Source organism: Pagrus pagrus (genome assembly GCF_965226575.1).
Source record: "Pagrus pagrus genome assembly, chromosome: 8".
In the NCBI taxonomy this organism is placed as follows: domain Eukaryota; kingdom Metazoa; phylum Chordata; class Actinopteri; order Spariformes; family Sparidae; genus Pagrus; species Pagrus pagrus.
This window is the reverse complement of record NC_140192.1, coordinates 16,830,490-16,852,638: the sequence shown is the minus strand read 5'-3', so window position 1 is coordinate 16,852,638 and position 22,149 is coordinate 16,830,490. Positions and strand designations below refer to the sequence as shown.

Here is a 22,149-nt window from a genome sequence, read left to right as displayed (position 1 = left end):
AGACCTAGACAAATTATCTCGTTATCTCAGGAAAATAACATTTGTCATTCCATGTTTATGAAATAAATAACTCGTGATTTCGAGAAAACAAATAAAATTGGACTCGTTATCACAGGAAACGGAGGAAATAATAATATGTTTCACCCATGACCGTTTAGGGCTTCAGTAGTTTTGTGCTTATCGACAGACATAACTAATGAATGGGCTAATTAGCCTACAAACAAAATGAGCAAAGGGCCAGAATGAGGTTGTGAAAGGGCCGACTTTGGCCCACAGGCCATCAGTTGAATAGGTCTGTTATACAGAATGACCCATTTCAGGGTTATATATTATGTCACTGGATTATGTGTAAGCATTATGCTTCAGCTGTCAAACGTGGGGCCAAGTTTAAAATACATGATATAGTGCTGGGTAGTTTAATCCTAACAATGTGCAATAATTTATTAGCTAATTTTTATTTTGTATTAATAATCTCAACCTGCAGAGTCACTAATATTACATATAAATGTTGTCGGGTAACACTAGTATAGAAGTATAAAGAAGTGTAAGATATAAATACTAAAGTAAAGTACAAGTACCTCCAAAGTGTACTTGAGTACACTGGTAAACTAACCATTCTATCTTTCCTAGACCTGTATCCGTTTTTAACCACAGAGTGTGTGCTCTTACCCTCAATCAACGATCTTCGCTGACAACAGGAACACAGCCTGGTATCTGCTTCCGGTTTCCTCCCCCCTCCTCTCAGTCAGCTGTCTCTCAGCTGTTTGCAAACAGCTCCGTCCGCCGGGTCCATGGTCCCCGCTCCGTCCTCTGCGGGCCTCTAGCTGCTCCACCATGGAGGCCAACGACGACACCGACATCATCGAGCACCACGTCGAGGAGGAGATGGAGAAGCGGGCCACGAGGAGCCACGCAGCCTCCTCCTCCTCGTTCCTGGAGAGCGTCACTCCGTCCGACAGAGAGGGCCACAGCGGCACCCAGTCCTCCCACAGACTGCTGGCCTACAGCGATGCCCTCATCTCCATCATCGCCACCGTCATGGTAATACAGCGTAGTGTGCATGTGAAGGACAGCATGCTGCAGAGAGCTGTAACCCCCTGACAGGAGTGGTGATGGAGAATCTCTTCCTTATTATTATTATTATTATTATTATTATTATCATTATTATTATTATTATTATTATTATTATTATTATTCCCTGAGAGGTTGTATGTAGGTGGAGTATGCTGCACTAGCACTGGTTAAACCACTACTTATTACTTCTGTTCAGCTACGTCAGAGGAAAAATATGAACTTTCTACCTCACTGTGTATCTGACAGCTGTAGTAGGCTGTTGTATGATGTGTTGGTTGTTGTTCAGCTGCAAAACATATGATAAACTTATCAAATATAGCACAATGCAACTGATAAAACTATCCAGAGACGGCAGATGAGTGAAAACTGGCCCCACCCTAACCGAACACACCATAATAATTAAATAATTGTTGCCTATACACTGCTGCATTGAGCTATAATCCAAAAATATGTTAGTTAACTAATTACTTTATCCAATAGTTGTTTAAAAGGAATAATAATAATAATAATGATAATAATTTCAGGCATTAAAGGGGCAATATGTATTTTTGGAGAAGAAATTCAGAATTTTAATATTAACAATATTAATGAGGTAATAATACAAACTGAGAAATATTTATTTTTACCGTAACTGAATAAACAAGCTGTTCTCAGAGGAAAATAAGGTCCAGAACACTGTTTGAAGCTAGAAAGGTGGCAGGGTCCGCCAAATGTAAACAAAGTAAAACAGTATGAAATTGTGTTGTCCTTTAAGGTCAGTTTGTTTATTCAGTCATGAAAACAAAGATAGTTTGTTTATTTAATTTGTTTCAGTCAGTCAGTGGATGAAGATCTTTCTCTTCTGATTAAAATGTCATAATGCACCTTTAACCACAAATGTCAAACATTCCCTTGTTACAGTTGCATAAAGGTGCATTATGTAAGAATTTTAGTTTAAAACATTTGAAAATCAACTCAAATGTTCAGCAGAATGAGAAGAAATAACACTAGATGATTTGTCAATGACGTCTGTGTATTGTGTTGCAGAGATATCTATTGAAGTTAGCATGCTAAACAGCTAGCCTCTAGCTCGTTTGTGCTTCAAGGGGCGATAGTCTGATGGTAAACAACACCAACACTCCCAGTCAGCTAATACAACCGCTAGCTGCATGGCTAACTGAGCTTACCGGCAGCAGCAGTTAGCGGTTACTGTGGTGATGTACTGACCCTTATTTGTTTGACGTATGACTCTGACAGCTGACCGATTCTCATGTATTGCTATTAGGATTTGCTGCTTCATTTATGATAGCAAATGAAGAGATGTTACTTTGGGCTCTGTGAAATCATGATGAGCACTTTTTCCACAATTTTATGGAATAAATTAATCGATAATAATTGGCAGATTAATTGATGGTTATGATAATATTCATAACAGAGTCCTGGGCACACGGAGCACAGACGCGCTGGTCGGTTGGAAATCAGATTGTTATTATGCTTTCTTTTAAATGCTTTGTCCTGTATTCACAGATATTACCTGTCGCCCATACGAATGTGGAAGACAACGAGGTAATGTTTGACGATAAAAGATGTTAAATACAAATGTCATTATTTACACTTCAAACGAAAGCTATAAATGTCTGACTATATGATACTGCTCAGGTTTTCATGTTTGGGTTAAGGTCAGCTGAACTTCGTCATGAAGTTTAGGAGATTTAACACATGTTTGCAGCAATATTATAAAAGAAGGTTGTGATACATGATATATGTTATAAATGTGTTGTCTGTGTGTGTTTGTCAGCAGGAGTTGAGGGAGAGTGTTCAGCTTCTGCTTACAACGAAAATTGCTGTTTACTTAATGACATTCCTGATTGTGACTGTTGCATGGGCTGCTCATATCAGGTGAGATGTTGTTTTATAATTATTATTATTATTAGTAGTAGTAGTAGTAGTAGTAGTCGTAGTAGTCGTAGTAGTAGGCTTATAACAGCAGTTTTGAGGTTTATTTTGTGTTTCCTGTTTGTGTTTCACAGGTTATTTCAAGTCATTGTCCGCATCGACGATTGCCTCGCACTGCTGAACCTCGTGAGTACTGTGCCGTTACTGCTGCCGTCTGGACAGCGATACAGAAGTATACGCTGCCGTACCACCAGACTTACATAGCAGCTTCTTTTAGTCAGTAATATAGTTATAATTTTAACGTCATTCGTCGTTGTACTTGTGAATGAAGCGTGTTTTCTCTGGCGAGCTCGTTTCCTCCCCTCTGGTGTGAAGTTCTGCTTTCGGTTCTGTTTCAGGCCTGCATGATGCTGATAACCTTTCTACCGTACACAGTGAGTATGAGTCACTCGGCGGATAAGCAGAATCTGAATCCAACACACTGTTTGCACAAATACAAATGAAGTTGACTGACCTGATTCAGGCTCTCTAATATACCGCATGACTTATGTTTGCAGTTCTCTCTGATGGCGACCTTCCCCGAGAACATCCTGGGGATTTTACTCTTCTGTGGTTGTGTGATGGTGATGGGACTCATTCAGGTGATGCTGCTATTTTGCTGCTAGCTGAACTATTAAAATTCAAAACACAAACTATCTTACCACTTATTTACCTCCAACTTCTTTTCTACATTCTGCATAATACATATTTGTACATATATCTTAATCATATACGTCTTGTTTCCCTAGTCGGTGATTGTGTTGTACGCCTTCAGCCGTCCGTTCCTGCTGAACGAACAGATCCAGATCTCAGAGCACCAGACCTTTTACAAGCACCACATCCTCAAAGTCATCATGCGGGTTCCCCTCATGTGCTTCATCGCCAGCATCTTTTCCTTCATCTTCTTCCAGCTGGTGGGTAACATTTGCTCTTTTCTTCAACTGTATAACGATGCTAAATTTGAACACTAGTGAATGATTAGATTGATTAGATTGAGAGGTATCAGGGGCCCTTCTTTGAGCAGCCCTGCCCGAGCCACTTTGTACAAGAGGTGATAGTCGGACAGCAAACGACACTCCCCTGGTGCTCCGAGCTCACAGTCCGGGCAGGGTCAGCCAATACGACCGCTAGCTGCACGGCTAACTGAGCTAGTTAATGGCAGCTGCAATTATCAGCAGTTAGTGGTTACACTGGTGATTAGCTGCGCCATATTCTTACATATTACACCTTTAACTTCTTAGATTTAGGGCTGCAACAAATTGTTATTTTATTAGATTTATATACAGATTAGTTCTTCATCCTTCACTACTCCCTGGAGCCCAAGTTAGCATCTTTATAATATAGGTAGATATAGAAATATAAAGATATTTGATTTACACACGAAAAAGCAGAAAATCCTCACAATCGAGGTCCTGGAACAAGTAAATATTTGGGCATTGTGCTTGATTAATGACAAATTAGCAAATGAACTGTTGAGGCTGTGTGGTGACATTTTCATTGTGTCTTCCAGTCTTACGTGCTGTTGGCGATTGTTATCTTCCTGCCGTACATCTCCCAGTCTTTGAAGTGGTGTCGCAGCAAAGCAATAGGTGAGAACTAGATTTTATTGTGACAGGCGGGGATACGAATATGTGCCTACTAACCGGCCAAACACACTTTCATTGTGGATGCAGACTTAGATCAGAGCGACTCGTATCTCCTACAACATAAAGCAAATCTTTTCCAATTCAGGTCAGGTGGAGGAGACTCCAGACTCCATGTTGTTTTACACCTACCTGCCCAACGAGCCCCTCAGCAAGGACCGAGTGGAGGCTTTCAGTGATGGAGTTTATGCCATCGTAGCGACGCTCCTCATCCTGGACATTTGGTTTGTTTCACTTGATTTCCTAGAGTGTACAGACTTAGAGATAAAAACACAAGCTGTCCATCCCATGAACTCTAGGCACACGTATGTTGGATTTACTGTAATTATGCACCAGTTATACCTGCATTGTACTTTTGTAAACATTGTGTTGTTTGTAGAGGATCTGCTCCATTTGCACACATAAAATGCTGTGAGATTAATAGTTTAAGAAAAGTGTTTCGAAGTGTTCTGAAAGGCCTCTTAATGTTCTTCCTCTGTGGTCGCTCCCGTTTAGTGAGGACAACGTACCTGACCCGACCCTCGTGCAGAAGCAGTATGGCGGTAGCCTGATCGCAGCTCTGCAGGACTACGGCCCGGAGTACCTCGCCTACTTTGGTTCCTTCGTCACCGTCGGCCTCCTCTGGTTCGTTCACCACTCTCTCTTCCTCCATGTCACGAAGGCAACGCGCTTCATGGGCCTGCTGAACACCTTCTCACTGGCCTTCGTCGGAGGTTTGCCCTTAGCCTACCAGCTAACGACCGAATTCTCACACAACACTCGCAACGAACTGGAAGCCATTCAGATTAGCTGTGTGATCATTTTCTTTGCGGGTATATTTCAGCTTGCTATCTGGGTAGCCGCTCTTTATAATGAACAAGAAACTCTGCATCCTTATGTACGTTATGGCGGACGCGAGCACGTGTTTATGCTAGCTAAGCTAGCTCTGTACCCCTGCGTAGCTCTGGGGACATTTTTCCTCACATGTATTTTGAGTAAATTTAGCGCCCAAATTTTCCACCTGATGCAGATCACGGTGCCTTTTGCTTTTCTTGTGTTGAGGCTGTTGGTGCGTGTTGCGCTAGCTTTGCTGCGGCTACTTTTCTGTCCTGACAGGCCCGACCCGAGGTCAGTTGTCGATGAGGAAGATGAAGAGACAAGAGTGCCATTCAATGCTTTAGTTACCTAGCTAGCTTAAGCTAACTGACAGAGGAATGGGGCATTATTGCTAAAATGCTTGGTCTCTGAAAGAGGTACTTGAGGGTTTGAATTGGTAACTACGTGGAAAAGAAGATTGCTCTCTTTTCAACTCTAAACTAGCTCAGACCTTGAGAAGGAATCAGGGCAGATGGGATCAGATGTGACCTCACATGATGTAGGCAAAGTACGGAAGTCATAGAGATAAGGCACTCGGCGAACAAATGAAGTTATGAAGGATACTGACAGCCAAAGCCCATTCACTTATTTGATTTTTTTTTACATGATGCCTTGAAGAATATATTGATGCTAGTTTTGATTGGCGGATAATCAACAATCATCTTCAAGGACTCAAAAGCTTACGGTCCACAATAAGGCTTCCCGCTTTAATTCATACCTTTTGCTACTTTGGGACATGTAAGCGATAAAATCAAAGCTGCTGTAAGCGTTGTCGTCGTTTTAGCTAACATTATTCTAGTTTTAAAAAATCACTTACAGCAGCTTTAAAGTCTTGCATTGGAAATGTTACGTACTATTGGAATATAGAGCTGTTCAAACCTGAATTTAATCCAAATAAATCACTTAAAGCAGCTTTGAAGATTTCTGTTTTCAGGGATGCCTTGAAATCATGTAAGCTAGCTTATGCTTGCTGATTACACCTCGCCCTGAAGGTTCAGTCAAACAGACCAAACAGTTTTTCATAATTATAGTTCAATTTCTGTGCCAAGTTCAGTAACATAAACAGTCCGTCCAACTGTTAAGGTTTTAATTCAACCTTAATTATTGTTTTACACGGGGAAGAGTTTCTGACCATGTTCGGACAGTTGCAGAAATGTCTACACGAGAGCTGATGGATAAAAATACTTATTTTTGGTTTTCTCAAATTTGTCTCCTTTTGCCCCCAAGTTGACCTGTTAGCAAACAAGCTAGGTTGAAGTCTGTAGTTTTTGGCACTTTAAACATTGTAGTGAACGGATATGGCCATAAAAGTTCAAATTGCACTATTTTGATTCAGATATTTGTGTGTGATGCCCACTGGAATGTAAGATCATATTTTCTGTCACAATGCTGTTTTATTTCTACTATTATCTTTTACCAGGACGACAGTGCACTTAAACGACCCCTATAACTGAATGATCGAAGGTAGAAAAGGCCAGATTGTGCATTGCTGTTGTTGTTTTTAGTTTGTGATATTGTTAAAAAGGTAATGTTATTGCATTAAATTAACATCAGAACACCTTAAGTTACTTTAATTGTGAAAATTGTTCCTTTTTTATAGAGAAGTTTGTAAAATCAGGTGTGGTACATTTGTCCAGAAGGGGTCACTGTTGATTCTGTTAAATAGTCCTGAGACGCTGAAGCCATTTTCATGACTTTAATGATGATGTGTTCTGCTATGTTGTACACTTGTGTGTTGGATACTGACTAAAAGGGAACTTAGATCTGTGATGCACTTTAATGGAAACCTGTCGGGTGATGGAGAAGGTTTAGTTTAAATTGCTTTTGTAAATTCCTCCAACATGGTTGTTGAGACCAGAGGAGTCCCTCCCTGAATATTCCCATTGAAATATTTATGTTCTCAATGCTTCGGTGTTGTCTGTCTGTAGCGTCTAGATGAGTGCAAACGCTGCATTTGCTCTTACACACTGTTCAAAATCATTTTTTATAAAATGTCAAATCAAACTGTCAAGCTTTGTTTTGTGAATAAATCTGAAGTCATTCCTTCAATGTGAAAGTGAACGCTGTCTTGTCATTATGAACAGCACATTAAACAATCAATCAAGACATTTTAAAGAAAACAAACTTTATTCACCTCCGTACAGTAAACAGCTTTACAATATCCCTAACAAGATATCCATGTGTCTCATACATTACTTTTTTGTTGCCCCCTATATTAACAGAATACCTTCCTCTGTATAATTTTTAATATATTATCCACTCCAAAAGCTATAGATTTCCTTTAGAAAACATCTCTGCTCAAAGCAAATCACACAAAATATAAACAAAATGATAAATTAAAAAGACAAGCAACCAAACATCTGCAGTGCATCATTTCCTGACATTTGGGCTACTAAAACTACCGTTGTCTTTCCGACCTTCACGTTTGTGTACCACAGCCTTCATAACTTCAATAAAAATATAAATTAATCCACACAACAGCTTCGATCTAAACCGAAAAACAACCGTAAAACTGTGGAGTCTCGAGTGTCCTGATGGAATAATGCACTTAATTTGTATAATAATTAATTTATGTATTTAAGTGACGCTGTAGAAAGTAACTACATTTACTTAGAATGATTGATTCTATTTATATATGTTTTTATTAATGATTCAACTTTATTTTGGTCTTTAAAAGATGCGATATGTAAGAATTGGCCACCTGTCAAATTTATACTCAAAACAAGCAACCACTAACTACTGCTAACTGCAGCTGACATTAGCTACAGTTAGCCGTGCAGCAGATTTTTGGACCAGGACGGGTCGGGGCTAGCTGGTAAGCATGCTCATTTCAATAACTGCTATTTATTCACATTCTGTCAATTTAATTTCTGACTGACTCAACTCAAATTCTTACATATTGCCCCTTTAAAGATGAATTTGCAATATACTTTTTACTAGTGCTGAAACAATTAGTCGATTAACTGATTAGCTGATCGACAGAAAATTCAGCAACTACTTTGATAATCAATTTGTCTTTGTGCTTTTCACAAATTTTCCGACATTGATTTTTTTTTCAAATTATTCCAGTGGCACACTCCAGACTCCATATAACACAGCCCTTGGAAAAAAAACAAAAAAAAAAACAATCCAAATAATTCGACCATCTGCTGTTTGTGTTGATTTTTGGTCAGATTGCTGTAGTCTGAACACTGCCCAGATGTCTCCATGCTTTGCTTCATCTTGTTCAGTGTGTAAGATGGACAGAGAAGGTTGAATACAGAAAAGCCTGTAAAGCAGTAGTGTGTGTTTCACCAGAGTTATAGATTTATACAGTACAATACAGCTGGTCCCAAAAATCCACCCAGCACCCCCCATTCACTTCAAAATGGGGAAAACACGCTAAAAATGCACTTCTATGAAAGAAAACATGAACAGAACAAACCGGACAAATAAATTATAACATCCTCGTTGTCCAACAACTGAAGGAAGTGAGCAGAATACAGTGACACACATTGCACAGGCCTCAGATACTAACGAAACCCAGATCCAAACTCTCTCCTCGTTGTTTTCATTTTTCAGAACAAAGAGAGAATGCTGGAAAAGGAAGGAGACGGCTGTTTGGCCCCGGGCCCTGGAGCTTTTCCAATAAATGAAGTAAATCAGTGTTAATCAGACAGTGCTTTGGTAAACATTTCTCTCTGAACAGATCTGGATTCAATCAGAGAATGTCATGGCTCTGCGGAGGCAGCTTTCTGATAATGCTTTAATGCATTGTCTCATTCATCACACTGGTGAACATGATAAATCATAAATGCTACAGATTTCCTGTTGAATTAAACTATCCAACGCATATTCTCAGGAATCAAACTGCAACTTGCACATGATGAATATATTGCTGACAAAGCCACCTCCCAGAGTATCAGATCTTTACATACTTGAAGATATATGTAAATACAGCTCTGTTTATACTGTATATACACACATATATTAAAGTATATAGACTCCACATGTACTCAAATCTTTTGTTATCGTTGATAACATCTTATATTGCAAACTACATTCAAAAATTAATAATTTAAAAGTGATTTAATGCATAAGAAGAAATAGCGAGATTTTTTTTTAACGGTTTAACAAACATTGAGCCCGAGGATGTGGGAACCTCCGGAGTGGTCTGATGCATCCACCCCCTCCACCCCACTGCTACAGTGCAACTAAAGTCATTGGTTAAATCGATAAAGGAAGCATAGTTTTATTTATTAATATTTTTAAAGGAACAGTTCACTTTTCTGAAAATACTCCTTCACTTTCGTCCCCATAGTTAGATAAGAAGATCAATATCACACTCATGTATGTGCCTTTTAGATGGATTCGAGAGCTAGGAGGTGATTAGCCTAGCTTAGCATCAACTACTGACAGCAGGGGGAAAATGGCTGTAAAAAAAAAAAATCTTTTAGCAGTAGTAGACACAGTTTTAGATGTGGTTTTTCAAGTTGAACACTTTCAGTGCAGCATCTCTGCCGTTTGCCAGAGCCATCACACTGTCCTGCACCACCGGGTTTGGTCTGAATAAGATCATTATTTCCAACGTAGGAGATCATCCGTGCTCTCCCAGGCAGCTATATGAACCATGGCTGTGCACGACACAGATTTTCCACTATGTTTTGCAGCCAAAGTTCAACTTAATTAAATTCTGACCCGACATAAGCTCAGCATTGAGAAGAATTTTGAAGAATCATGTGCCGCTCTTCAGTGTGCGCACAAACCATTCGCTCTTACGTGTTTCTGATCGTCACTACGACGCCTGAGGGACATTACTGTATGAAGCCGTTGTTTGTCATTTACACATTACTTTGTAGAAGTAAGTAGAGCTTTGTAGATGAACACTGGTGGGGTTCCCCCCTCTTTCCAGCCTTGATGCTATTTACCTCCCAGCTCTAGGCCTTACAGCCCTCAACCCACAAACATGAGTGTGCCACTGATCTCTAATCCAGCTCTCAGTGAGAATAAGCATATTTCCCCAAAAGTCAAACTACACCTTTAAATTCTTTTCACAATCTCTGATGAAGGGTCACCCAGCACACCTTCTAAAGCAGCAACCTCAGAACCAATCTACATCCCTACCTGTTAAAAATCTAATTTGTTCATGCTAAAGGCTACAACTGAGTTTAATTTTTTTTTTTTTTTTTTTTGCATATCATTTCTCGTAGCTTAAAAGTGTTTTTCTTTCCTCCCAGTAGGTCACACAAGTAATTATAGTATTTATTAGGTATTTGCTCAGCTACATATTTCCAGTATATTTATGTACAATATGGTAACTTGAGTGTTGATGCTCTAGTGCTGATGCTCTAGTTTCTGCGTTAACATGCCTACAGTCAATACTTATTGACTTGAATTGTGCGAGTTATTTCGATTAAGACAGAAAACTAAAAGCTAAAAGTTCACACTGTGGAAGAGGAGAACAAACATGGCTTAGTTTAGCAGTAGCCCACGACAGGACTTGCGCACATGCTACATGTTTAGTTATGCCGTGAGGTTAGGACCAATAAATAGAGCGTAGTCTATAAAACAGTGACTAGAGTATTTTTGAGAACCCTGCTCCGTCATTACTGCACCCACACCCAAACCCCAGAAAGATAAGTCTCAACAGTCTGTTTGCTGTAGCTCAGGTCCACGTGCCCAACACTTTGGGCCCAGTTTATGCTGGTAAAAGCTTCTTAAATCCATTTGTTCAGCTTAAGTCAGTGCAATATTTGCCATCCACATGGAAACTGCACATCCGCCATCCGCCTGCGCTGAGAAAGCCATGTGCTTTAGAGTCCGTTTTGTTCGATGAGACATTTTATCTTCAGTCTGTAACTGTAAGTTGATGTGCAAAGCAACAAAGCCACCTATTTTTTTGTTGTTGTTGTTGGTATTGTCTGTGTTTTTTTGTTTTTGTTGTTTTACTACAAGGTTAATCCACGTAGTCTGGAGAGTCACCTCAGGTTGAAAGTCATGATTTTGAGCTGGTTGGAAGTCAGCAGGATGATGATGAAAGCTCTGCGGGAGGCCTGGGATCACACGCCATCCAGCCTGTGTATGTGTGTGTACATGCTTACACAAACTTTCAAAGCCATCACACACACACGCACGCACGCTCCAGCCATCACCCTAAGAGGCCGACAGTGTTTCATTCAGCCCGGTCAGCGGCGGGGGGCAGCATGTCCCTCTCTCTCAGGTGGGAGTGCAGAGTGTGGAAAATGCTGAGCTGTTGTTCAGGCTGAAGCATCAACAGCTGCTGTAGCACCTTGCTTGGGTTCGGTCCCCTGCAAGACAATAATTAGAAATGTGACCACAATGGAAAGCGTAAAAAAAGAAAAAGTTAAATAAGCTGCCTCATCTTACAAATACATTTGAGAAACTGGAAAAAACAAACACAGCAAAGAGAAACACAGCCTCTAAGACAACATCAACAAACCAGGAAGTAAAACAGAAACTCTCTTCTGCTCTTTCTGTACCTTTAGGTCCCGGAAGCGACTGAGACTGCTACATAAGAGGGAACTGAAAGGCGAGGGTCACATTGCAGATGAGCGTAGCTGAGCTAGCACTACTGCTACTGAAATAACCTGCTTGCATGTTTACTGCTGACTACTGGCTGTGTGAGCTGTTACGATGTTATCTAAGAATTACTGATGCTGTTTTATGACAGATGACAGACATTCACTTTAAAGAATCTGAGGAAGAATGTTTTAAACTTTGATCAACTAGATTTTATATATTCACGGAGGGTATAATGTCATATTTTGGAGGGATGTTAACTTGCTACAAGTTTGTTTCTCTAGTAATCATTCTTCTTACATTTAAACTTTATTGCATTGTTCGAATCACACTTCAATTCAATAGACTTGATGGGTGGATTAACAAGCTTTACTGCGTTTTTTGCTCATTTTCCTGACAGTTGTGTCATGCGCTTCTTCACTGATTAACTTTTTCTTTAATGCAAGTAACTTTACCCAAGCAAGCAAAGTTGCCAAAAAGTAGCTCAGGGTCGCCTTTGATTTTCTCTATTGGTGACATGAGCCCTGTTACGAACTACAAAATTTAAATTGGCTAATAACATAGTCTAAGTGACTGCTTTAATTTTATAGTTTGTTTCCTGCTGTGACATTACAGAGTTGTGACTTAGGTTATACATTAAATTATTAACCTTTGGTGGTAGCTACTAAATCATATACTGTTATTTCTACTCTTTGTTGACTACAGAAAACACCAGAAACTATAAATACACATTTGCAAATGTCCGCCCTTTACTAAAATGTGTTTTGTTTGAGTTCTTTTGGTTTCACGGCTATCTGAAGCTCTTTGAGAACTGTTGAACATTTAACAAACTTTAAGTGACTGCAAGGAGCCGTCGTTCCTCTTCTTACCTGATGAAGCTGGCGATATAGACGTGTGTGAAGGTGGCCATCAGGTACTGACAGTCGAATCGATCCATGATGCCACCGTGGCCGGGGATGGTGTTGGCAAAGTCCTGAAGAAGATGAGAGAACAGGGTGTCATACCAACAGAACCCAGGTACCTGCTGAACAGGGGATTGACCGGGTTATCTGACTATGATTGAGCCTGATTTCTTTTAAATAATTGAGTTTTTGGTGCTGCTCTGGTGTTTCAATGCTGCAATTTGATAAAGATCACCTGCCACACACATATGGTGTCACTAGGTGGAGATGTGCTACAATGGCAGCGAACAAAATGCAGAAGCGCTGCCTACACAAACATTAACTAGCTCAGTTGTCTGAGTGAAGATTTTTCACAGCAGGGAGCCGAGACCCCAGTGAGAGCTGTGGTGCTGCTCAGCGGTTGACAGTAGCAGGCTGCACTTTACCTCCACAGCGTGCAGTAATGAATGTGTGCTGCTGTGTCAGGGATTACGCAAGGCACTGCTGAGCTACCTGTCACTTTAGGTAAAATCTCTGCTCTTCACTACAGTTGAAGTGGTCCAACCAGTTTCTGCAGTATTCAAATTTTCCTCCCTCCTCCCTTATACTGATCTCTGTCTGTGAGCAAATAATGGCAGAAACTCGAGGTACAGATTGCAGAGAAGTTAGCTACTAGTGTGTGAAAATAAAATGGAAATAAGAAATAAAAAACACTGTGCCTGGTGCAAGATGCTGAAACAATAAAATGATACATCGAGCAAGGTAAACAAGTAAGATATCTCCCTGCTGAAGAAAAAGTAAATCACAAATTAAAAAGACAAAATGAGGGAGGATCTAAGATGTTCTTTTACTTTGATTTTGAAGGCTCGCTTGAAGCCGCTTGCAAAGAAGCCGCCGAAAGGCCCAATGAGAGACGCGAAGGACGAGAGGAAGATGCTGTGGATCTGGAACGGATACAGGTTCACCGTTTTCTAAAAGACAGACCAGAAAACATGGGACAAATGTTGAAATGTGATTTGATTAACAGCAAAAAGCCCAAACACCCAAATATTTACACAAGAGAAATAATCTAAATAATGCTAAAATAGATTGGGATTCAGTATGTTAAATACTGAAATAATAAATAGTGCCTGCTGCCATCTGGAAAAAAGATACACATACTAATTGTTTACAATAATGAAATACTTAATTTAAAACATTTTGAACATTTTGAAGGGTTTTACTTGATACAAACGATTATAAATAAAAGGATTAAAAAGGACGTCTTACCCATTTCAGTGTGTTTTGTAGCACAGCAGGTAGAGTGTACTCCTGCATCACAAAGATGTCAGAAGGCTCACATTCAACTGTAAACCCGTTGGTCTCACTGTTGAAGCCCACAGGACAAACACAGTACTGGAACCGAGACAGGAGGTAGGCCAGCTGAGTGGTAAACAAAACGGGGAGAGGAAAGATCAGCTTCTAACTCTGTGTTACTTCAGTATGACATTAAATCAGTAAATAAGGATTTTGTGCAACCTTCACATGTACAAACTTGAAAATGTCAACCAGATAAATGTTGATAAACATCAATTACTGAGTCAAAGAGGTCAGTATATGTGGAGATGCTGCAAAAATGATTCTCTGTCCTGTTCAGTGTGTAATTTTATTACAAAAATCTTATTTCCAATGGCATCAAAGAATATTTGACATAGCTACATAACATGTGATGGACTGTTGTGAAAGCACTGTCTGGCAGTTAGGGAGCTTGTTGGGAAACTGCTACCCATGTCACAATCCAAACAACTCATAAATTTGGGCAATGGCTGTTTCTTATCTATAAAGGAATTTTAGCAGATAATCAACCACAATCAAGATGTCTCATTCTTTTCTAAAAATGTGTTTTAGCTGCAGGAATCTAGACAAAAATAAACATTATAAATAAACAAATTGCCTAGCTTTTGGTTCTTGGAAACTGTGAGTAGACCATGTGAGTGAAAAACAGATTAAGTGAACTCACGATAAAGCCAAAGACCACAGTGGAGAAGAACCCACCGATGAATCCCTCCCAGGTCTTCTTAGGGGAGAGCTGCGGGGAGGGGCAGAGACAGAAACAGAGGCCGTCTTTCACATCAGCATGACATCAGCCTCATTACGAACTACATGTGATTTAAAATAAACCTCAGCTCTGTGTTACTGAATGGCTCTGTGAGGACAGATGTACAGCCTTGTCAAAATTATTTTTCATGCTCTTAGTTTAATCTTGTGAAGTTTGACCCAGTGATGTTAAGTACACTTGAGGAAGAGTACAAGAATCTCAATTGTTCACTTTCAAAGAGTTTGAAGCTTCTCACTCTATCCGTAAAGCTGTTTTAATGACCACAGGTGCGGGATCACCTGCATCGGCATGCGGCCCAGATTCACCTGGTTTTTCCTTTACGGGCCATGTGTATCTTCAGTTTGCAAAACCATCACTGAGCATTCTCTCTGTTCAAACCATATAAACTGATTTAAAAATTCTTACACTTTTTTTTTTTGTGTATTTTCGCAATCGTCAAGACAGAGAAACTCTACTCTACTGCTGGTTTCTTGTAGTGATGCTGATCTGTTAATGGAAATGCTCTCTACTTTTGCACCTCTCATAGACAGCAAAGCCACTAAATGTAATGCAAATCCCTAAAATAAGAACAACATAGGAGTGCATGATATACCTTGATCAGTGGAGTCCTCCCGAAGAAGAATCCAAACAAGTAGGCCATAATGTCATTACAGATCACAATGGAGATGGGGACAATGAACCTGGAGGAAGGAATTTCCACATTATTACATCAAAATCTGATTAATTCTGCCTTTAACTGTGTTTGCTCTGCTATGAATTGCCACTGTAGCAGGGAAGAATAACTTGTGTGGTAATCTAACGTGGCAGCATGTTACAAAAATTGTGAAAATAAAGAGATAGCTATTATAAATCTAGTTTAATAAATCACGTAAACATTTAAAGGTGCACTATGTAGTTGTAGATCATCACTGACTGATTTTTTGAGAACAGATTGTTGTTTCAGTTATGGAAAAAAATAAATATTTATGAGTTACCTCAGTAATATTCTAACTATTAAAATATTGATTCTGATTTTCAGTTTCTTCTCCAAAACCACATAGTGCCCCTTTAATTAAAATGATAAATGCTAAATTTCCATACACTACTTGGGACTTTTAAATTAACTGCCTCGGGTAACTGTCTGTAGCATTATCCAAACCTACAAGCCTACATGAAGAGCACCAAAACAGTGAGAACACACTTGTGACGACACACAGTCAGTGAGAACAAGGCAGGTTTCCTACGGTCTGACTGCGTCCTGCTTACCAGATCATCCCTTCAAACAGGTTCTGAATGACAAGGTGGGACTGAGTTACCACAATCAACAGGGTCACATGGGTCCAAGCAAACTGGAATGGCAAACACAAGCACAAACACCACAGCGTCACTGCACTGGAATGTAGCCACGCCTGCTCAGAAGTTGGCTCGCGTCAGAAAACAGTGGATTCATAACGAACAGACAGACAAGGTGAATGACACCGACAAAACCACACTGCAGAGTGAGATGATGTCAAAAACATCAAGGCAAAGAGGTGATAGTGTGTGAAGAGCAGACAGCAGGTGGAATAGCTTTGTCAAACATAACAGGAAGAATGTTGAAGAAGATACATGCACCACAATGATTAAACTTTAAGTAAACCATAACACAGCAACATAATAAACCCAAACAGTAACTCTATTACTCTATAATTATCAGACTTAGCTCCCTTTGAACTTTTTGGTTCATGATAATGTAGCTGTAGGAATCTAATGGTGTTTTGGGGCCTGAACTCTAAAAAAAATATACACTCATGACACTTAAAATAATTGAATAAGAGATAAAAATCCAACAATTCAACACATCCTTTTAAGTTTAAACCAACAATAAATGCTAATAAAAGATACTAATAAAGTTAGTTTGGGCCATGATGATTTGTTGTGCATAAAAGGTGCCCACAGATGGCAGAAAAACAACAAATGTGAAGTGAAATAACGCTGAAGCCATTGCAGAAGTCCTGCATTTATCCAGGATCTCACTTTAATGTGGACAGCTAATCTGTGAGTAATACAGTACAACATGTCTTATGTCCAAAAAGACTCCTACAATGGCAATACTATGAGATGTTTCTAAAAACTTGTCAAAGGAACAAAACAGGAAGGAAGAAGCGGTGGAGGAGGTGGAGCAGTGAGGTTAGAGTTGAAGTAGAGAGGAGAACAAGGAGGACGAGGAGGACGAGGGGGACAAGGAGGACGAGAAGGAGGAGAGGGTTACTTGGCTTATACACACCATATAAAACTGCAGGCGGTAATGTTTCTTCACTAAACTCAGCACAAACATGCAGAAACCTGTGAAAGAGTAGACAACATGCTGTCAGTTTTTACTCCGAGTTGGAAAAGTAAACGGTAGATTAAAAAAACACATATCACATATAACAACTGATTTACTGTACACTGTATGGGGAGGTGTGTGAAGCATGCCTGTGACTGAACAATTCTTTCTTAAACACAAACGTCTAGGGGTATTTTATTCTTTGATGATTCCGACTTTAAATCAGGCACGTGAATCTGAATAGAGCAGAGGTGACGGCTGAAATCTCCTGTGTCAGGTTTGTCAACATAAACCTGGGAGGGCTCTCAGGGGAGCCGTTACTGCCAACAGATGGAGAAGATGCTGTCTACTTCATAATGTCCTTGGGGCTTAAAACTGCAGCTGACGCCTGGCTGGGTCAACTGAAAGACAACGAAGTCAGCAACGCTCAGGAAGAAATGTGTTCACTGCACTGAAGACTAACCACTAAGAGATCAGCAGACAGAAAGCTATCGTTACAGCAGCAGCTAGTAAAAATTTGACAGCTACTGATACAGTATGATCCGTGTGTTTATAGTCAACACTTCTGCATTTGATATATGAATAATTAAGGGTCCATAGGCATCATATCGTATCATATTATCCACAAAGTTACATATAATTATGATACTTTTGATCTAACACATGATAAAAGGCCCTTAAAACATATTTCCTCAATCAGCTTTTTATAATGATGAGAATCAGGAGAATCATTTCAGAACATTCAAATTAAAATTGTTAAAAATATAAACTGCTAGCACTGCCAAAATTGACTCATAAATTGTGATTATTTAATGTTGAAGGAGCACTATGTAGTTTTGGGGAAGACACTTTAATCAGAAGAGAAAGATCTTCATTGACTGATGTTTTATGCCTAAACAAACTAAATATACAAACTCTTCATTTCATGACTGAATAAACTGAATAAACAAACTGACCTTAAAAGGACAACACAATCTCATACTGTTTTACTTTGTCTATATTTGGCGGACCCTGCCACCTTTCTAGCTTCAAACAGTGTTCTGGGGACCTTTTTTTCCTCATTAATATTGTAAAAATAAAATTTCTGAGATTGAATCTCTTCTCCAAAACTACATAGTGCCCCTTTAAAGAGAACTATTTTACATTTGACAACAATGTTTTCAGGAAATTTTAGGGTGTTCGATGTTTTATGTGTCGTTTGAATTAAGCGATCAATCATGTGAACATTGTTGCATGCCTGCTTTTAATTTGATCAAAGTTATAATTCTGTATTAATGCAGCTGAAAGTGAAAACTGGTTTGACGTGTGTTCAGTGCGTCACCATGCAATGACAACACTGACAGACTGACTAAAATAAAAGCAAACGATACTTTGGCCGATACTGATTTTGACACTGAGAAATAAAATAATCTGATAACGATAGATCAGCAAATCTTTTCTTATTTAACATTAACATATAACATAAGCAACCGTTTTGGTTATCAAAGAATCACGACTGAGCGAAACATGTTAAAATAATATCAGACATCATGACCTAAGTCATATCTTTGGCAGTTCTGTACTGCAATTTCTAGTTTGTCGGCTCTATCCCTCGAGGTCGAGAATGATGCTCTTTGTTCTGTTGATCTATTTTTGGACTCAAGTTCAATCTTGGCTTTTAATGTTCTTCTGGTTTTGGGATAGTTCTAGCTGGCAGATTGGACTTTGGTTGCTCCTGCCTCTCTTTCCGTTTCATTTTCAACTGTACTTATTTAAGTAACTTATTACTTTATTCTAATTCTACACTTCTGTTAGCTTTAAAATCACTGTTCTGTCTCAGATGATGGTTTGCAAGGGTTGCTCGTCCTTGGCATTGTTTTTTCCAGGTGTTGATGTTGACCCGATTTCAAAAGCAGAATGATGATGCTACTTTGAATTCTTCAGGAAAATGCCTGTCAGGGTTGGATTATCTCAATTAACTTTCAAATTCATGTTAGGTGATCTACTGTGTACTGACATGAATGGAAAATTAGTGTGTGACAGAAAATTTAAAAACACTATGGTGGTTGTTGAACTTAATCAGCATCAATGTTAAGTATATGCAACTCACAGTATCATTAGCAACAAGTAGCTTGATACTGGCAACAGCTCAATGTTTGTGGCTTTATGGCACATCCGGCTGCAATTTACCAGAGCAATAAAATATCCTATCAGTGAATGAAAGTTCCAGAGAAAAGGAGGAGCTCATGTTGTTGTAAATCAGTTTGTAAACTCAAGAGTTCATACGGTTTCCCTGAGGTCTTAAAAGTCTCTTTTTGCTCTATTTTCTCTCCAGCAATGTTATTTGTAACTTAACTCTACCATACACACAGGCAGTGTCTGGTGAAATCTGATCCGCCTCTAAAGAAATCGTGAGCAGAAGCAGGGGTGGGGGCAAAGAGTGTGTGTGTTTTGCGAGATACAGCAGTTGTATTGTCTTGAAGGCGGGACCCACCTGCGAGGTACAAAGCGAAGGAGATGAAGCGGTGATAGCGAGCCAGGAACTGCAGAGGTTCCTCTCTCTGCACCAGAGCCCCAAAGTAATCTGCTAAAGTTTCACCATAGAAGAAGTAGTTGACACAAATCAGGAAGTACCTAAACAAAACAAAAAAAAGGAATTAGCTTTTGTTTATTCCTCAGTTTGTTTGAGTGCTTCCCTGGCATGGAGCCTTGTTGTCAGGCTGTGTTCACTTCAGTCTGAAATGTGTTAATGTATGAGAGAATGTGTGTGTACTTTCTTGCTGTACATTGACCAGATGTGTGTGTGTGTGTGTGTGTGTGTGTGTGTGTGTGTGTGTGTGTGTGTGTGTTGTTATGACGGGTGGCCTTGGTGAAAGGGGCAAGTTTCAATTAGCCTTCACTTGCTTCCAACACGGCAGTGATCTTTGCTCCTGGCTGCACTGAGTGCTGCTGTGACATACTGTGGGTGTGTGGGTGTGTATGCAAAGGTGACGTGTTAACAAAAACACTGGAGAAGTAGAAATAAGAGCGAACTCAGGCGGTAGGTGGGTGTTGCATATTCAGCCACTACCTGCAGATGAAGCTGGCTTGAGTCAGCGTTTTACTGAAGGAACAATAGAGTTAAATGGAGCGAGGCTGCCAGAAGAAATCACTAAGAGCTACTTTTAAAAGAGAAACTCGGCCTGTTTTGTATTTTGAATCTCCTTGCATTACATTATACTGTGAAGACAGATTGGAATTAATATATAGACGCAGCACTCTGGTGGCATGGGGTTTTTTTTTAGCAGGCCACTGTGGTCAAGATGTAAAAATAGGACTAAATATCATTTAAGTTTTGTTTTACGTGTGGTGAAATGGTACCTGAGTTTCTGTATAGTTTGCTTTTTATTTATCAAAAAGAAGCTAAATGTCTCAAATATCAAATATTGTCTAAACACAAGCAACGATACAAGAACTTAAATAAAATGAAAAACAAACAAACAAAACGACATAAAATGCTGTAAAATGGACAATACTGTTACATAAATCAGAGCTCAAATACTTGGTGATACAGACACAGTTTGGTTGCTACCAAAAAGGTCCAGAGATTTAATAACAATAACTATGCAAAAGTTAGTGACTTTATATAATTGTATCCATCTGAGAACAGAACGTTCAAGTCAAATTTCTTTTGGATTTAACCAAATATTAATTTTATTTCAAATAAAGGACGAATATCTTCCAGAATTTTCTGCAAAATTGAAACTTCCTTAAAATATTTACACACTTCCTATCCGAAATATTACAAATACAAATATTCTACATAATGAAATCACTATGACCAGCTGGATTGGTGCAGATTTGATTCTTTTCTGATTCCTGAAACATGTACTGTCCTGTTGAAGCATCTCTGAACAAAACAATGGTCAAATTACTGCACCATTTGAGTACTGAAGAAAAACACTCACCTAAAACACACTGCTACAGTGACATTTGAGCATATATTGAAGTTAAAGTTCTGAGGTATTGCTCTTCTAACAGCAGAGAAACACTGGAGCTCGAAGCGCCACCAAGTGCTGCAAAGTCAGAGAGTTAGAAATAGTATCACTGCTGTTTGTCTGAGTGTTGTTAGGTACTTATTCCACATATTTGGCAATTTTGTCTAAAAAGAGAGTGAGAGGGACGAGCTGCAGGCAGAAGAGAAACCCCTCGCTGCAGACTCTCTCACAAGGCGATGAACCTTTTAATGTCATTCGTGCAGAAGAGGCACCTCCCTGCTTTTTCAGATACACATAAAATGCCATGTATTATACATTCATGCGGTTATTAGAGACCAGCTCTTAAACCATTCTGTGTTCATAATAGATCTATAATATATCTGTTGCTCACTGTGAAATCCATTCTCCTTACCAGCTTAGTGTCCTGAACCAGGGCAGTTCATAGGAATGGTAAACTCTGTAGCCGATGGTAATGATTTCTTGGAAACACTTGATTTGGACGGTCATAACCTACATCAGATGATGGGAAAGAGCAGAAATAAGACATGAATGAGCTCAGGCCTGAGAAACAAACAGAAGAGTCAGGCTGACACTAGTGTTTTTGCATAGGATAGATGCACTTACCACTAATATTAGAGCGATAGGTCCCATATAGATGATGAGGAAAAAGCCTGAAATCATGGCTAAAGACAGAACCCCCCGTATCCAGTAGTTCTTCCATCTGTGGAGAATAGAAATCTAACATTACTACCTTAAAATTACATGAATGTTTGATTAATTCATTAAAGCTTCACTTGAGTTTTCATTAAAAAAAAAAAGAAAGTGAACATGGTACAGTTGTGTAAAATATCCAAAAATATCAATGCTGAGTATTTGAAACTGTATCAATACTTATTTTCCACAGTATCTACACTGATACCAG

At 39.3% G+C, this 22,149-nt stretch overlaps 2 protein-coding genes across 2 annotated transcripts in view; one reads left to right on the top strand and one right to left on the bottom strand.

Moving 5' to 3' along the window:
- The first annotated feature begins 744 nt into the window (after nucleotides 1–744).
- On the top strand, nucleotides 745–7,547 carry tmem175 (transmembrane protein 175). The gene is made up of 10 exons (XM_084360156.1): nucleotides 745–1,041; nucleotides 2,581–2,619; nucleotides 2,855–2,952; nucleotides 3,084–3,135; nucleotides 3,348–3,383; nucleotides 3,507–3,590; nucleotides 3,738–3,902; nucleotides 4,499–4,577; nucleotides 4,720–4,855; nucleotides 5,127–7,547. Exons 1-10 carry the CDS (start codon nucleotides 835–837, stop codon nucleotides 5,797–5,799), a joined length of 1,569 nt encoding a protein of 522 aa, XP_084216282.1. The 5' UTR covers nucleotides 745–834; the 3' UTR covers nucleotides 5,800–7,547.
- Nucleotides 7,548–7,600: 53 nt separating this feature from the next.
- cds1 (CDP-diacylglycerol synthase (phosphatidate cytidylyltransferase) 1) overlaps nucleotides 7,601–22,149 on the bottom strand; it is a 28,970-nt gene continuing 14,421 nt past the window's right edge. Inside the window, exons 3-13 of the mRNA XM_084359658.1 lie at nucleotides 21,852–21,948; nucleotides 21,640–21,737; nucleotides 19,745–19,884; nucleotides 17,230–17,288; nucleotides 16,230–16,312; nucleotides 15,577–15,664; nucleotides 14,886–14,954; nucleotides 14,156–14,308; nucleotides 13,738–13,857; nucleotides 12,875–12,978; nucleotides 7,601–11,773 (exon numbers count right to left, since the gene is read on the bottom strand). Of these exons, the coding sequence (XP_084215784.1) occupies nucleotides 11,638–11,773; nucleotides 12,875–12,978; nucleotides 13,738–13,857; nucleotides 14,156–14,308; nucleotides 14,886–14,954; nucleotides 15,577–15,664; nucleotides 16,230–16,312; nucleotides 17,230–17,288; nucleotides 19,745–19,884; nucleotides 21,640–21,737; nucleotides 21,852–21,948 (1,147 nt within the window). The 3' untranslated portion in view covers nucleotides 7,601–11,637. The remainder of the gene's footprint in view (nucleotides 11,774–12,874; nucleotides 12,979–13,737; nucleotides 13,858–14,155; nucleotides 14,309–14,885; nucleotides 14,955–15,576; nucleotides 15,665–16,229; nucleotides 16,313–17,229; nucleotides 17,289–19,744; nucleotides 19,885–21,639; nucleotides 21,738–21,851; nucleotides 21,949–22,149) is intronic.